An 18078-nucleotide genomic window follows, 5' to 3' on the forward strand; every position below is an offset into this window, starting at 1 on the left:
TTTCAACTTCTCTTCCATAGTGGTTATATTAGTTCACACTCCCACCAGCAATTGATTGAATGTACTTTTTTGCTAACGTACTGTTGTCAAACTTTTGGTCCTTGTCAATTTGATAAGTGACAAATGGAATGTAAGTGTGGTTTTAATTTTTCATCTTGGTTTTATGGAGTGAAGTTGAGTAGTTTTTTTCATGCTTATGAGCCATTTACATTGTCTTTATGTGAAATGTCTGTATAGCCATTGCCCATTTTCTTTGGTTTTGGTCTTTTTTTTTAATTGAATTCTAGAGGCTCTTTATGTATTAGGGAAACAGTTTGTTGTCTATATGAGTTGCAGATTTTTTTCCCAGTTTAACATTTGTCTTTTGACTTTGTGGTGATTTTTTTTCCGATAAAGAAGTCATTGTTTTTTATGTAAATGAATTATTAGGATTTAAATTTTTTTATGGTTTCTTTGTTAACATTTACATTAGTCCTGTTGTAAGGAATAAGTATGGATTCAAATTTATGTTTTTTTCAAGATGGCTACCTTTCAGACTTAGTATAGTTTATTGAATAATCAATCTTTTCCTTACTGATTTGAAATGCCACCATAATCATATGTTAAATTCTCATATGTATTTTTTTTCTGAATTTTTCTTTTCATACTATTGATCCCTTTACTCACTTGCTGATCTGACATTGTTTCAATTATTGTACTTGCTGATTTATATCTGATAGGGCAATTCCTCCTCCGCCTACTGCTTTTTTTTTTTTTTTAGAAGTTTCACGACTCTTCTTGCAGGGGAGATAATTTGGTTTATTTATTTATTTATTTATTTATTTGTTTATTTGTTTATTTATTTATTTATTTATTTATTTTTGGTGGAGGTACTGGGGATTGAATTCAGGACCTCGTGCATGCTAGCATGCACTCTACCACTGAGCTATACCCTACCCACTTCTTGCTTTTCTTAAAATTCAATATTTTAAAAGTATTTAGTCTGAGTATTATGAATTTAACTTCAGTTATGAGAATTTTTGTACTTTTTAGTTGTGGAGTTAGAGGGTTAATTTAGAGATTTGTTGTGTAACTATATTACTATAAAAAATTTTCAAGTGTATTCTTCTGTCTCTACAAGTAAATAAACATAATATCTTGGGCATGCTATTGATAGGTTCATGTACTTGTAACTTAGAAATCTTTTTTTTTTCTTTTCATATTCTTTTTCATTATAGGTTACTATAAGATATTGAATATAGTTCCCTGTGCTATACAGTAGAAACCTGTTTATCTGTTTTATATATAAAGTTAGTATCTGCAAATCTCGAACTCCCAGTTTATCCCCTCCCACCCCCTTTCCCCGCTGATAACTGTAAGTTTGTTTTCTAAATGTCTGTGAGTCTGTTGTAACTTAGACATCTTCAGTTGAGTTCTTGTCCCAGTCTGTTTTTCTTAAAGTGTTGTAAAAAAGTCATCGGTTAACATGGCCACAAATATTTTTGCTACACTCAGATAACTTTATCTTGATCTCAGTTGTAATGGGATTTCTTGTAAAACTTACATGTTTCAGTTAGTGCTCTACAGTCATTTATGCAGCTAACTCAGCTAACTCAGTTTTTGTTTCATTTGTACTTAGATGAAGATCTGATAGAGTTAATGTAGAATAGTGTCCTACGTGCATTGAGATCCAGCATTTTTGTCTGAATGTATTTAAATCTGAAGATTACTTTCTCATTGTTTATTGATGTGAGGATTTCAACCCTTCATGTGCTATATTCTCCTTTTTAGCATGATACCAGTAGTCCTTTGCTAATCAGTGGAACCTCTGTAGCGGAGCTCCCATGGGCTGTAAAAGTAAGTAAACTTTGTAATTATTTTCTCTTTTACCCTGCTTTGCTTCCTACCTACATAATCCTCTCCCTCGCTTCCACAATATATTGCAGTCTGCATTAGACTTTCATTTTAAGTTGTAGAAGAAATTCTGGTATTAGAAATTGCTTGAGAGATCTTACAGCTGTCAGTCATTTTGTGACAATTAGTATTGGCTTAATCTCATTTCTGTTGTAATGTAAACTAAAAAAGGTGATGTCATAATCCTGTATTAACTAAAATATTTGATGAACAGTAGTTTATTTCTTATTTGAAAATTCTGCTTAACTAGATGTATCTAGCTTAACTTTATGACTCTAAAACAAAGATTATTTATGAAATCTTTTTCTGAAATGAATATTTTGCATTATAATTATTTGGAGGCACCAAACTGGTTATAGTTATATCAGATTTTTAAAATTGTGATTTTAAAACAGAATATAGCAGATCACATGACCTGTAATAAATGTGTAGTTTTGTCAGAAAGCTGTTTTGGTTTCTATGCCTGTCTATGCTTATGTACTGTTAACTTTATGAAGTGTTGGGATCTGGCCTTGACTTAGCAAGTCATGAATGATAGTTTTTTATGTTATTCAGATAACTTTCTGGGATTTTAGGAAGTATCTTGTTATTGTTAAGAAAAAGAAATCTTGCTTTGGGAAAAATGGAAGAAACTTAATATTTTTATTTCTATGGCAGTGTTTTTGTTTTTGTTTTTGTTTTTTTTTCAAAATTTGTTTGAGTTTGAAATGTGACTAATACCATATTTAGAAAGTCATAGAAGTTACTTCATTGCTTTAGGTCTATTTGAATGAGAGAGTTGGACTAGATGTTCTTCTCAAAGCCCTTCTATCACTGAAATCTTTTGATTTTTAACCTAACAGTAGAAAGGCAAAGGTAGTGTTCCAGCTGCAAAATGAATGGAAGGGATACTAGACTCTTTAGTGTTATTATGGGAAATTATTATCTACTATAATATATTTTGATAAGAGTAAAAAATGTTTTTAAACATTAGTTCTGAAAAATAACATTAGATAGTTCTAAAAATATTGTTTATTCTTTGAGGACTTGATTTTTATAACTGCAGCTAAATTCCTTTCATCATTATTTAACTTGTGATCTTTTTTATTTTATAGTCCGAAGATAAGGCCAAATATGATGCAATTTTTGATAGTTTGAGCCCAGTGAATGGATTTCTGTCTGGTGATAAAGTGAAACCAGTTTTGCTCAACTCTAAGTTACCTGTGGATATTCTTGGAAGAGTAAGATACTAAATTCTAAATGTAATTTTTATGTATTTTAATTTTGTATCTACCAGGAACACACAGCTCATTGTTAAAAAATACACAGATTTTATTTTGAAGTTGTGGTATTACAGAATTTTTTGTATTCTGACTTAACATATAAAATTATTGCCAGTTTCTTTCTTTTCTTTGGTTATTCCCTTTAAAATATGTATTTGAAGTTAACTGTGTATGTAATCCTTTTAGGTAAGTCATTTTTCTTTGTGCTGTATGCTCTGAGCCTGCAATTCCTTGACTTAATTTACAGAGACCGTTAGTATTTTACATCTGCCATCTACTCCGTGGCTATATCGTGGGGCCTGGTTATAAAGAATAGTTCAATCTCTGGAGTCAAAAATCCTTCTCTCTAAAGAGAACTTCCTGTATTTCTAGATTTCTTTTCTTAGATACTTGCAAGACTAATTCTTTGATCTCATCAAGGCTTTAAATCTCAGACTTTTCTTTTCCCTGTCCTTTGAATTTGCTTTTCTCTTCATCCAATTTGGATTTTTTTGGTCCATAATTTCTTGTTGGTATCCTTAGCTTCCTTTGCTATGTTTTCTAACATCTATCCTGCCTGGTAAAACCCCAGCTTTGCATGAACTAATTATCTGCCTTCTCTCTGGTTGCATGTGAACTACTGAGAAAGTCTAGTAAGATTAGTATCATTTTAATTTCATGATCACCAATTTCAGCTGGGCTTTTGCCTAACTGCAGCCACTCTTTTGCTCTTTCCATAGTGATTTATCTCTACCCTGTATATCAAACCTTATCTACTCTCATTAAACCTCTAACCTTTTTTTTTTTTAATTCCTTGCTTAGTCAGACCACATACGGTCAAATTCTGGCTACACCATTTTTTAACTATGTGACCTTGGGCAAATCATTAGAAAACCATGTCTCAGTTTTCAAATCTTTAAGATTAGCCTAATTACCAATTTGTAGGGTTTTACAAATTAAATGTGATAATGTATATAAAGTACCTAGCACAGTGCTTGGCACATACTCTTTGAATGCTAGCTGCTGTGATCATGGTGATGATAATGACCTACCACCGCATCGCCAACAGTAGTGCTACTGGGTCAGTGCTATATAGTTTGGGTGCTCAATAAATATTAATTTAAAAGCTATTTTCTAGTATTGTTTCCCACTAATCACTTCTTTACTGTGTGGTCAGTGTGAGATTTCTAAACTATATAATCTTGTTACTTTTTGACTTAAAAATTACTTAGGTAGGTTCCCATTGCATTTAGGATAAAGTCCAAATTAACTGAATTCAGAGCATTCAGTTAACCAGGCACTTGCTTAGTTTCATTCCTGTCTCTTACCAGTACACTTTCTCTTTCTTCCTACCCTAAGTAAAATTTTCTTGAGTAATTTAAATACCTTTGTTAAAAGGATTTAGCATAGTTTATAGCTGGTCTAAAGCTATGGAATCTACTCTAGATTTAGACCAAATATACCAGGGCCTTTTATATTTTATTTTTGCTTGTATGCCTTGAACATTAGTTGGTTAATGATTAATAGTACAGTATTCATTGGATGTTTCTTTCGGTTGTTTAGAGATTCTGTATTATAGGGAAAACAATAATGGACTTGGTTGGAAGTCTTCACATTTAATAATAGTTGCATGATCCTAGATGACGCAAAATGGGTTTTACAGTCCCACATGGAGTCATTACATGAATTAACTGAGATGATGTTTGTGAAAAAGCATTGTAGTTGTTTAAAGTACTGTGTTGCACAATTGTTTTCTTACTTGAGAAGAACAAAATATTTTTTTCTAATTTGTAAGGGAATTTTCTGTTTAAAAAGTACTTGGTATTAAGAATTATTGCTTCTTTTTACAGTAAAGTTAATATAGGATGTGATAATGATATAAGATGATCAACATAATTGAAATTTCTCAGAAAATAGATGCTATAATGTTTAGGCAAAACTTTTCCCACCGTTTATGTATTTGATGTTTACAAGTAGCCCATGAAATTAAAAAATGTTAATCTTTCCCAATTCTCTTCTTTTTAAGGTTTGGGAGTTGAGTGATATTGACCATGATGGAATGCTTGACAGAGATGAGTTTGCAGTTGTAAGTAACCTAATGCTTTTAAAATTTTAAACATTTTAATGGCTTTCTCAAATGAAGAGTTCCCCTTTTTGTTTAAACTTAGAGGAAAACTGTATTTCTCTTAAGATTATTGGTTTGATTATTTTTACCTAGGATTTATAGGTAGTCAGTGAATATTTTTAAACAAGTGGGTAATAGAAAATGAATGTTTTTGCCATCTTCATTTTATTTCACTTTAAGGTACGTAAGAATATATCCTTTGGATAATACACTGTAAAGATGCTAATCTTTTGTATCCCAGCTTGACCAGGCATCTCATTACCTGTTTCTGCTATGGAATACTTTATTTCAAATATATTCCCCAATTTTCAGATTTATTTCATTAAAGGAAAACATGAATAACACAGTAGTTTCACCTCATTTATGAAGGCAGAAAAAATTCTGACATCTTATCTGAAGACATACTACCTTTAGTAATTTGTTAGTTAATTCCACATAGAGTTGTTTTCATCTCTTCCTTAAAGGTTTGATAAAACTCTGCTGTGAACTCATGAAGGTAAATCTCTAATCCCCCCTTTAACCTCTTATTTGGAGATTAGTCTGTTCAAATTTTCTCTCTTTGTTTTGCTAAGGAATTGTCCACTTATTTGACTTTCAAACTTGCCACAGATTTGCACTATTCTTTTAATCTTTTCTGGGTTTGTGGCTGTGTTCCTTTCTCACGCCAAGTCTTACATATTTTTACTTCTCATTTTTTGTTTAATTGGATTTTATCTAGCTTATTGATCTTATAAAAGAGCAATCTTTTGGATTTTTTTTTCTATTATGTTTTGACTTTCTATTTCATTCTTCTCAGCTTTTATCTTAAATCCTTTCTAGTTTTTTTTGATTTACTTTTTTTTTAATTTCTGAAAATAAGTGCTAAGTCCCTTTATTTTTTATCGTCTTTAACATTGAAAATATTTAAAGGATGTATTTTGCCCTGAATACACGTTTAGGATTCCATAGATAACAGTACAAAGTATACTCTTTTTCACTACTTTTTAGATAATTTTAAATTTTCTTTTGTCATATGTTTAGGAATATGCTTTTTAATTTTAAAGTAGTTTGTTTGCTTTTTGTTACTTTTGTATGTATATTCAGTTTAATTAGGTTATGACTAGAGAATGTGCTTTTTAAAAATTTGGGCTGAAATTTGGGTAAATTTAAGGTTTTCTTTGTTTCCAAGGTCACAACCTGTTTTTACGTATGTTCCCTAGATATGTCAGAATTTCTGTTCAGAATATATGAGACTTCTATGAATTCATTACATATATTTTATTGACTACATTTCAGTTTCTCTTTCTCCTTTTCCGCCCTTTCATAAATTTTATTCTGTTTATATCATAAGAGCCAAATGAAGTAGGCAGAATCCATTATATCGCATTTGAAAAAACATATACAGAAATAGAAACTTAAAGTGACTTGAGTTGATGGTCATACGTCTCTAGTCTTTTTGATTTTAATTTGGGTGATAGTTGTAGAATAGCAGGGAATACCCCCTCACAATGGTGACAGAAGTTATCCCAGCTGTATATCAAGGATTGAATCCATGTTTATGGACTATTTGGGGGAAAGATGTTTTAGATTGAAGAGATTTGGCTGTTGACGTGCTTTGAAAGACTATTAAATCAATATTGTAAAGTATTAGCTTTTTATAAATGTTTTTTGTGTTAAGAATATTGGTACAAAATCTTTGCATTAGTAAGATGTGTAGAAGGATTTTTTTTTCTTAAAAAGACAAAAATTAAACATTACAAAGGAGCATTTGTATAAGCATAGTTAAGATAGAAAATAGTGTTATCTTCATTTGATAAAACAATAGTATTTGCTAAGATAAGTGAGTAAACACAGTTGATCTTATGCCCTGAAACATTCCCTTAGGCAACTTTTTTTTTAATGATAGTAAACGTTTATAAAAAAGAATAATTTCAGAGTAACAACGCATTTGTAGGAAATTACTACTTTATTTTGTTGATTTTTGTTTTGGGGGAAGTAATTAGGTATTTATTTATTTTGATGGAGGTACTGGGGATTGAATCCAGGACCTTATGCATGCTAGGTGTGAACTCTGCCACTCAGCTTTACTCGCCCCCCCCCCCCCCAGAAATTACTACTTTAAAAATGAATGAACATATACTGTCTCCTAGATGTACTAATTTTAACCATTTTGCTGCATTTGATATTGTTGCATCTGTGTTCCTCAGAAATTTTTTCTAATTTTATCCTACTTAGGGCCTTTAATTTTGAATTCCAGCTAGTGTGATATTAATACTGCTTCTGCTCTCTTTACTTGATATTTCTTATGTTTAAAATGTATCTTTAGAAGATGTCACATTGCCGTACTTTAATTTTTTACCTAATTTGACAGTTTTTGTCATTTAAGATAATGCCCAAATATTGATTTTATTCCCCCTACCATATATGTATTTTACATTATTATTTTCTCTTTTTTTCTGTTCCTTATTCTTGCTGGTTATCGAGTTGTGATTTTTTTTCATTTTCCCCCTCTTATTGATATGGAAATTCTGTTATAATGTCTATTTCATTAATGGAGTAATACACTTTTTCCTGTACTTAACGTACTTATTTCTCCAGTATTTGAAAGCAAGATTGCTAGCCCTCATTCCAGTAAAACAAGACCTGTGGACTATTTTCACTTCTTTCCCCTTCATTTCCCAACCCCTGAAGATTTTAGAACTTTTTTGTAACTAAATTTTAGATTTTACTCAGTTAATGTAATTCTTTTGGGTTTAGGCTTTTCCTTTGTCAATTTTAATTTAATTTCCTTTTGTCAGTATTAGCATTCTTTTGGTAGAATTTGTCTGATAAATCTTTTTCCCTTTTTTTTTTTTTTTTTTTTTGCTTTCCTGAATGGGGCAACATAGTTCATACTGTTTTAAAAAATCACAATCACTATTATATAGTCAATGGAACTGAAATTACAAGTCGTTTATCTTTATTTACAAGCATCAATATTTTTAAAAACTGAATTTTAAGAGTTGATTTCAGTCCTTGAAAATTGAAGTAATTTTTAAAATACCCTTGCAGTAGTAGAATAGCTAAACTCTAAACATTTTAAATTATCTTCCTAAATAATGAAATGTAAGATAATATACTTATTCATATGATCATTTGTTTTGGACTATAACAGTTTATACTCTGCCAATTTTTTTGTTTGTTGAAGTGTAACAGTTTTTTTTTATATATAATATCTTATTTTACTTATTAATCAAAATTGTATTGAACATGAGAATATTTATGTTTAAGATTGTTTTAAAGACCCTTTATCTACTATTTTTTGAATGGGAACAAGTGAAAATGAAGTTAATGAGAGATTCTGATTTTGTTTGTTGAATTATAATATTTTTAAAAAGAATAACTTCTTATTTTACTGATGAATCAAAACTTGATTGAACCTAAATCTTTGTAAGACTTTTCTTTAAAATTCTTAACCGGCCGTTTTTCCTCTCTTGGATTAGCCCACCCCCAATTCTCAGGGGTGTACTTTATTTTACTGCCTTTTTGTTTCACTGATAAAATCTTGTTTATATAAAAAAGAAATTCTTAACCAAACATGGGATTTTTGGTCAGTTTATTTTTTTAAATGGAATAAAGTCAAAGTTTAGTGAGAAATTCTAACTGGTATAACTTCTGTTGCCATGTGAACCTTTAATGAACGGTCCTCAATTCTTTTCAAATGTAAATGCTTTTTTCATATTCTCTGAAACTTAGTGGTTTAATTAAAAATCCAGAATCTAGAATATCTTTGAGTTTGTTTTTGTTTTTTTTTTAACTGAATTTGTAAAGGTCAGGCCTTGGCATGCCTTAGGTGTTCTGGCAACAACTAAAATGACTTTTGAGAGGGTATGTGTGTACGTACACACTCAAAAATAAAGTGGATTTTAAAAATAGTTTCTACATCCTTGAATATGGATTTTTAAAACATTTGTGACTCTTATCAGTATTTTATTTGCTCATTGATGAACTGTATGACTAGAATATAAGGAAACTGGAAATACATCTTCCTGAGTTTTACTTAGCTTAGTAGAAAGTCTCTGATAGGGCATAAAGGGGACATTTTGCAAAAGGGCCAAATTTTCCTCCCTAGTATCAGTTTGAAAACTCAAAATGTATATAAAATTATGGTATTGATATTGAACCAAAGGAAATGACTAATAACCATGTCAATGTTTATTGTTCACTTTTTGGAAAGAGTTCCACCAGTGCACAGTCCTTTTCTATGAAATAGCTCTTCATTCTATTAAGGCTGGAACCACGGCTTTTAAACTTAAAGGGAAGACCCCTAAATTTAGTAATTGAGTATTTGATAAATGAGCTTATGCTTATGCTTATCCTTTTTCATAGATTTTTTTTTTAGTGTTGGACAACATCCTATAAATTAGCTCCTCGAAGAAGATCAGTTAGCGGCAGAGCCAGGGCTAAACCTGGGCCTTCTAGATCATGATGTCTCTGATTTTGATTTTTGTCTATTTGTGTGTGTGTGTGTGTTTTTTAATAAACTTCAAATTTTGGAATGGTTTTAAATTACAGAAAAGTTGCAGAGATAGTACAGAGAATTCAATACCCCTTACCCATTTCCCCTGTTATTAACGTATTACATTGCCATGGTACATATGTCAAAACTAAAGCCAACATTGGTACATTACTGTTAATTAACTGTAGGTTTTATTTGGATTTCATCAGTGTTTCTGTCCCAAGATCCAGTCTAGGCTACCACACTACAGCTAATTGCCACATGTCCTCAGTCTCTCTGGTCTATGATAATTTCTCAGTCTCGCCTTTTGTCCTATAAGTTTGGCATTGTCAAGGAGTACCAGCTAGGTATCCTGTAGAATGTCTTCCAACCTAGATTTGTCTGAGTTTTTTTCGTGATTAGGCTGGAGGTTGGGTTTTTGGAAAGAATATCACAGATGTGCAGTACCTTTCTCATCACATTTATCAGAGGGTACATGATGTCCACGTGCCATCACTGGTTAAGGTGGTGTTTGCCAGGTTTCTCCACTATAATCTCCCCCTTATCCTCTGTTCTTTGGAGAGATAGACTCAGGCTCTTTTTACATTGTATTCTGTCCTCCTGTCTATTTGTTTTTATGTTCTTACTGAGCCTTAAATTTTTCTGTCAGGTAAGTTCTTAGACTGAAAGTAGTCTACATATCAGTAGCATTGGTTGGATCCCCATTATTTGAAGAGGTTTGGGCTTGGAGACTTATTAAGGACCCATCTCCCTCTTCTCTCTCAACATGTTCACATTGCATTGAAACTTACTTTTTACACGTTTGCTGCTGCTTCTGTTGAGTTGTGAAAATGAGAGATCGTTTCACTTTTGTATTTCTCATGCCTAGCACAGTGCCTGGTGGCTAGAAATTTTTCAGTAAATGTTTTGTTAAACTAAATTGATGAAAGAAACTTGTATACTTTGGAAAACACAACCGACACCTGATATTTTCATCCCAAATTGCTATTATAAAAAGTATAACTGGCAGTTCAGCTGGTTGAGGAGACCAACGAACAAACAGAACTCCTAAGGAAACTCCTATAATACTGGTTCTCAAAGTATGGTTTCCCATAAACAATATCAACAGTTAACTTACTAGAAATGCAAATTCTCAGGCCTTACCTCAGATGAACTGAATAAGAATCTCTTATTGGGGCGAAAAACCTGTGTTTTAACAAGTCCTCCAGGTGATTCTGATGGCCACTAAAATTTGAAAAATACTCATACTCCCTAAAAGCATAGAGGATGAAAAAGAAATCAAAGAAAGTAAGCAGCTGGTGGCCATTGATGACGACTGTGAAACTAAATCCCCTCTTTCCGTGCTGTCTCTATCCCTGAGTAACCTTAGGTTTATTTTTGATGCTTTTATTTTGAAATCATCAAAAAGATATTCAAAATGCTTTTAGTTAAGTTTCTATCTGTAGCTTTGCAAATGCATTTGCTAGTACATAGTACATTTCAGTATAAAAACTAGTTGACAGCCAGATTTTTGTTGTTGTTGTTTTTGGCGAATGTGGTACATCATTTGATTTAGTTGCTGTATTTGTTTCAGTGGCAGGCTTTGATTAGTATAAAGTACAGTATAATAAGAAAACAAACAAAATCATAACCAAACAGTATCCTGTTCATTTTTTCTGTTTTATTTGATGGAAACATTTTTGGCTTCAGTTTTGTCAGGGAAACTATCTTCCAGGCAACATGAACTTACTAATACACTTCTTTAACTTTTAAAAAATGTGTTGTCTATTGGCAACAGATGGCTGACATAGCTTTTTTTCTTCAAATGTCCACTTTTCCAGGAAATGACTCCCATCTGCAGCAAGAGGAGTGCTGACCTTTAATGTGTATGTTAGTCACTTCTTTTAGCTCAGTGCCAATCTACTAATACTACGTATATTTAGTTGAAAGTATGTGCTAGCCAGATTGTTTTCTTTCTGGAGTTTCAAGCTTTTGGAGATAGAAAATTTGTGTGTTTTATGCATTTAATAATTAAAAATAGTTTTTAAAGGTAATACATTCTCATGGTTCAGGAGTCAGTACAATGTAAGAAGATAGTCAGTGAAAAAAAGTCAGTCCTATCCTTACCCTCAACTGTTCCATTTACACTTACTCTGCAACCAACCACTTTTCTTATTTATCCTTTCTTGTTTATCCTCCTAGAATTTCTTAATGCGAACATAAACATATATGAATAATTATTATCCCTTTACCACAAAAGATTACACACTATTATGCATACACACTTGTTCAACACTATACTTTTTTCATGTTAACGTTGTATCTTGGATATCTTTTCACATAGAGAGCTTCATGACTTTTCTTCTGATCAGCTTTATTGAAGACTACAATGAACTACATTCAATTTAAGTATATAATTTGATGAGTTCTGACAATTGTATATACCTGTGAAGGCCCCACGGCAGTTAATATACACAATATTTCCCATGGCATTTAACAGTTGATGGCTTGATGAAGGTAGAAGGAGCAATCAAAGGGAGCAAAGATTTAGAGCTTTTTTTTTTTTTTTTTAGTTTGATAGTATTTCATTGTATGGATATACTGTAGTTTTTTAAACTAGTCTTCTGTTGAGCAGTTGGGTGCTGATACAAACAATTCTGTAATTAATACCCTTTTTATACAGCATTTCCTATGTAGACAGGTTAGTCTAAAGATAAAGATAGATTCCCAGATGTCAGATTGTTGGGCAAAAGGTGAAGTAAATAATTTGGTAGATGTTGCCAAAATGCCCTTCAACAGGCTTGGTACCAATCTGAGGTCCTGCTAGCAATGTATGAGAGTGCCTGTTTGCCCAGTCTAGCTAACAAATTATATTATGAAACTTCGGACTTTTGCCGCTAGATGGAAAAATAGTATTTTAATATAATTTTAACTTGCCGTTTTCTTGTGAGTGAAAGCATATTTTTGTATGTTAAAGGATAGGCTATTTGTAGTATTTACTTTTCTGTAAAACACCTGTTACTACTCTTAGCCCATTTTCCTAGTGGATTTTTTTTTTCTGTTAATTTCTAGGAATTCTTTATATATTAGAGAAATTAGTTATTTCTTTGCAGATTTTTTTTTCAGGTTGTTTGCGTTTGACATTACGAGAACTTTAGTTGAAGGGTGTGTGTCTAAGTTTTTACTGCTCAGCATATCTTCCTAAAAGTTGCTTAGCTTTTATTTATTTCCTTTTCTCTTTCCTTCTTTTCATCTCTCCCTCTCTCCCTCCTTCTTTCCGTCCCAGTCTTAATTTCTTAATAAAAGGATTTGAGACAGCTTGGAGATGCTTATTTGTTGGAAAATAATCAATTCATGGGTAGATGTTGTTAAATGACTTTAATATATGTGACCCTGGTATATCTATTTTGAAGGCCATGTTTTTGGTATACTGTGCACTGGAGAAGGAACCTGTGCCAATGTCCTTGCCTCCAGCCTTGGTGCCACCTTCTAAGAGAAAAACGGTCAGTATATCAGGCTCTATGCGATTGATCCCCTCTTCAGCATCAGCCAAGGAACCTTACCGCTCCTTACCACCTGTAGGCATTTTACCTACCAAAGCACCGTTAAGACAGGTATAGATATATCAGTGTTAAAGGACTTTTTTAAAAAAAACAAAGTGCATGGCATTTAACAGTTTATGGCTTGATGAAGGTAGAAGGAGCAATCAAAGGGAGCAAAGATTTAGAGCTCCCTCTGGTTGAACCTATATAATGTGATGTTCTGGAGAAGACAGATAATCTTCTCCTGCATTTGGCCTTACTTAGGTCATATGGATATTTCTTTGGCTTTGCCTTGATCTACCTGGAATGAAAGTTGGAGATAGAAGATACTCCATGCTAATCTGGCATGCTTGCCCTGGCACAGTTAATAGATATTTTATTTGTTTAATCCTTGGTTAACTCTTGATTCTTTGGGATCAGATTATCCAATTTTGGGTTGTCTGAGGCCTTTTCCCCCCTATAACCTGCTTCTTGTAAGGTTGAGTAAAAGAAAATAATGACAGAATATGCACATCAGCCAGTTTATTACAATTAAGAATGCAGAATGAACCTATAAAAAAATGGGGATTTAGAATTATCTGAATGTTTTGTTTATACAGACTCTCCCAGTTACACATCTTAATGTGATCATTCATAAGTCAAGAGTTAACTGTGCTTGAATTTACTTTAAAAAAAAGTAAAATGGGCATCTGTAAATATTAGTCCCTGTAGCTGACCTGTATTTTTCTTCTGTAATTTTCTCCCACAGCATTTCAGTTGGGGTGTGATGGAAATGACACACTGTTGCTGTAGTTAGTGGGGTAGAATTGTTCAGAATTGGTGACAGATGTTGTCATGGGTTGCTTCAGTTTGTTTCATTTTGGCAGAAATACTATATATATGTGTATATATATATATATTTTTTTTTCCTGTAGTGGGTTATATCCCCTGCAGAAAAAGCTAAATATGATGAAATCTTCTTGAAAACTGATAAAGATATGGATGGATTTGTATCTGGATTGGAAGTCCGTGAGATCTTCCTGAAGACAGGTTTACCGTCTGCCTTACTAGCCCATATTTGGTAAGACTTTATTTAAATTGATTTAAAAAATGGTTTTTTATCAACTCGAGTTTTGTACATTCTTATTTTTAGGCATTTGTAAGTAGGACAGTTTTTATTTCAGAATTCTTTGTAGAGAAAAATTTAAGTCTGACGATTTCTTCTGCATAATGGACAGAAGCTTGAGAATGGGTTAACTTGTAGTTTTGTTAGATTGACAGTGTCAGTTAATGGTTATTAGAATGTTAAAATCTTGCATTGGTTTATATCAGTTAATTAAACTTCAGTTTTTAAGGGAGAATCCAAAATTCTGAAATTTAAACAATATAAAAAACCAGAATCTTCAAGGCATAGTTGTATAATTCTGTAGGGTATGTGTGTATTTTTATACCTTTACAGGGGAATTACACACTTGCTCCTTAAAATAAGACAAACTTTAGTGTCTCCAGTGAATTTCATATTAAAGGCAACAATGTATGATGAGAATGCTTTATAGTGTGCCTGCTGCCAATCCACCTGACTATACCAGAAGTTATCTTGAGGTTTTCGGGGGAAGCAAGCAGAAGTGGAACCACACAGTTGCAAAGAGGAACTTAGAAAAGAACAAAGGACAGCGGATTTGCCTTAAAGGGAACAAGAACCCAAGACTGTGAAAGGTTAAATATGTACAACTAGTGATAGCTGCCACTCTCAAACACGTAGGTTAGAAACTGTACTAAATAAATGGCAGCTGTCATGGGCTTGGCATTATGCCCAAACTTTTTATGTACTTTGTCTTTAATTCTCACAGTAACTTTGCAAGATAGCTGTTATCTCCACTTTATAGATGAAGAAACTAAGGCTTGGAGAGGTTAAAAAATGTGCCCAATGTCACAAGAAGAAATAAGTAGAAAAGCTGAAATTTAAGGTTTCTTTGCCACTATAGCCCATAGTCTTTTGGTCAGGCCACATTGGCTTTCAGTGAATCAAACAGATCAGGACTTAGAAAGCTGAGCCTTTAAAAAAAAAAAAAAAAAGAAAGAAAGAAAAGAAAAGAAAAAGCAAATAGAATAAAACATTTGCTGTTTCTCTTCAAGTGATTCTGTAAAGGTTTCCAGATTGCTGCCTTCTCTTCACATGTGATCTCCATTTGCAGCTGTTGTTTTTGCTTTGACTTGGTGATCCTTACATCCTCCTACTTCAAGAGCTGCAGGAAACAAGCTGACATGGAATGTTTTCCTTGTTTTAGAATCATTCTAATGCCACTAACGAATCAAATTTGTTGAAATTTATCTTTAATGTTGAAAATGCTGAGAGTAGAGAATGTTGGAATTCTTTGGCCCACCCCAATTTTTACACTGGTTCTGGAAATTGGTAAGAAAGCACAGAGCAAACCCAGATTAGAGGCCCCTGCTCAGCACCAAGGTGAATGGTCTCTTTTTCTTACCATTTTAGCTGATACCTCTCTTCTAATATTTTAGCAACTTTTGGGCTAGCCTCAAGTTGGTGTGACTTTCTTTTTTAATTCAGCCAATCATTTTTTTAAAGCTACATAGTCTTACTACTTTTGTCTGGATTTTTAGAATGGTAGTTGTGGCATTTACATACTGTTCATTTTATTTATTTATACAGGGCATTATGTGACACAAAGGACTGTGGGAAGCTTTCAAAAGATCAGTTTGCTTTGGCTTTTCACTTAATCAATCAAAAGTTAATAAAGGGCATTGATCCTCCTCACATTCTTACTCCTGAGATGATTCCACCATCGGAAAGGGCCACTTTACAAAAGGTAAGACAACTTAAAAGAAAACTTGAATGTACTAACAGAAAGGAATAAATGCTATGTCAAATGACAGACTCAATTTGTATGGAATAGTGGAGAAAATGTATCTGGTTAGGAACAGAGACAGAGCACTATACTGATTACGGTTTAGTTTGTGCCTATAAATATGTTCAAATGCCTTGTGTGATGTCCTTGGGCTGCAGGTCATTTATCCTACCATCATTACACATATGGCAACCGTATTTTCCAGTCTTAAAATTGGGAAAATATGGTCTTATTTTTCCCCTTCTGGATTTGTGAATTAATTTTTATGCATAGGGTATAAATTTTAAATGGAGTCTATAAGAATTAAATGATTGTGTTTCATTTGATGATTCACTCTTGGAGAAAACAGTACAAATTTGAAAACAACCTAGGACATTATGATTACTTTTCAGTCTTACATAAGAAAAGAAAACATGTTGAGGAAAAATCTGTGTGGTTTTTGCCGTATAGATGACCCTCTATTCCTGAGCATACTACTGAATTTCAATCTGAACAGCTAGAAGCAGATTTTAGCTACTTTGGTTTCTGGCCAGCAGTGGGAATTTTCAAAACTACATGTTTCAGTAATGTTGTTTCCTGATTTTTCTCTCCTCATTTAGAAACCCTTCCTAATGTAGTGCATTTCTAATATCTTGGCATTAATAATAGAGCTTTAAAAGGACTTACATGCTCTAGTGGCTTTTTGCCTTTAAAAATGCATACTTTGTATCTTTAAATCTCTTGTGACCTGTAAGGTAACCATTGCTGTGGCGATTCTTCAGTTACATATTTAGGAGTTGTCACATCTTTGGTATGAAGAGTGTTGTCTTTAAAATGTCAATAGAATATTTTGGTCTGCCATTAATTTTGTCAGCTAGGTTTTAAAAAAAAATCCCATTTTAACAAGTCTAATAAAAATTAAAATTGAATTTTTTCCAAGTCAACTAAATGGAAATTTACAGCCATCAGGTACAGAAGTTATTTATAAGAGGTTTTAATCTGTTTTTAAATAAAGTAGGTTTTTGATTATCTACTTTATGAGTGTTTTGGAGGGAGCATTTTGTGAATTTTTGAGATTTCTTGTGATACAGGATGTGGGTTCCCTAAGATATAGAGAAGGCTAAAAGTGATGCCACCCAAAAAGATAAAGATTACAAATTTGTATTTACACTCCGTGCTATAACTGTATCTCAGTTATGGAATGCTGTGTTGTTTCATCTTTTCTTTCACTATGTAGACTGTTTTTTTCCCTTGCTGCCTTTGTTTTATGCCACTGAGTCTCCCACCAACAACACAAAATACAGATACAGCAGAACTTTCTGAACAAATTATCTTTGTTCATTGAAGCCTCTATAACATTAGTAGATGCTTCGAGTTACATCTGCTATACAGAATTTTTAATTTATTAGATTTGTCTGAAGTCCACTCACTAGAGCATAGAAACCTTTGTCTATGTCAGATATCAGTATTATTCATTAAAATGGGATTTTATCACTGTTACCTACTAACCAAAAATTTTAACCTTAAAAATTAAAATTTGTTTTGTCTTTCAAATAATCTCTTTTCTCTTCATAATCTAATTTTTTTAGAACTGCATTTTTTGCAGATTTGACTAATCCTTTTTTGAATGTTGCTTTCCTTTCTGTGTTTTTTCTAGTTTGGACTATTTTTTTCCATTCTGCAGCACTCTGCTTTTCGCCTTTCTTGTACTGTCAGTTTCTTAACTCTACTCTCTCAAGGTTAGAGCTTTACTTTATGCCTTTTTTAGAATTACAGTTTTTGGTTTACAAGATACATCTTGAAATTAGAGGTTTTTTTATGCAGCAAAGTTGGTGCAGAGAATATACCTAAACAGCATTTGTCACGTGTCTGTCACTTGGTCCTTTTGTGCATTTTAACTTGCCTTCTCAAGGCTCTCTGATCCACTTAAAATCACCAAAGTGGAATTTTTGCATAATACACAAAACAGGGTGAGAGAAAATATTGTGTGCAAAAA

The 18078-nt window shown here is 32.6% G+C and overlaps 1 protein-coding gene across 3 annotated transcripts in view; it reads left to right on the plus strand.

Moving 5' to 3' along the window:
- Window positions 1-18078, plus strand: part of EPS15 (epidermal growth factor receptor pathway substrate 15) — a 122962-nt gene that overhangs the window by 36943 nt on the left and 67941 nt on the right. For all 3 annotated transcript variants that reach the window (XM_031465112.2, XM_064493592.1, XM_064493594.1), the window contains exons 6-11: window positions 1771-1836; window positions 2988-3113; window positions 5161-5220; window positions 13129-13218; window positions 14172-14317; window positions 15908-16064. In XM_031465112.2, coding sequence (XP_031320972.1) covers window positions 1771-1836; window positions 2988-3113; window positions 5161-5220; window positions 13129-13218; window positions 14172-14317; window positions 15908-16064 — 645 coding nt within the window. The remainder of the gene's footprint in view (window positions 1-1770; window positions 1837-2987; window positions 3114-5160; window positions 5221-13128; window positions 13219-14171; window positions 14318-15907; window positions 16065-18078) is intronic.

Source organism: Camelus dromedarius, chromosome 14 (genome assembly GCF_036321535.1).
Source record: "Camelus dromedarius isolate mCamDro1 chromosome 14, mCamDro1.pat, whole genome shotgun sequence".
NCBI classification, from domain to species: Eukaryota; Metazoa; Chordata; class Mammalia; order Artiodactyla; family Camelidae; genus Camelus; species Camelus dromedarius.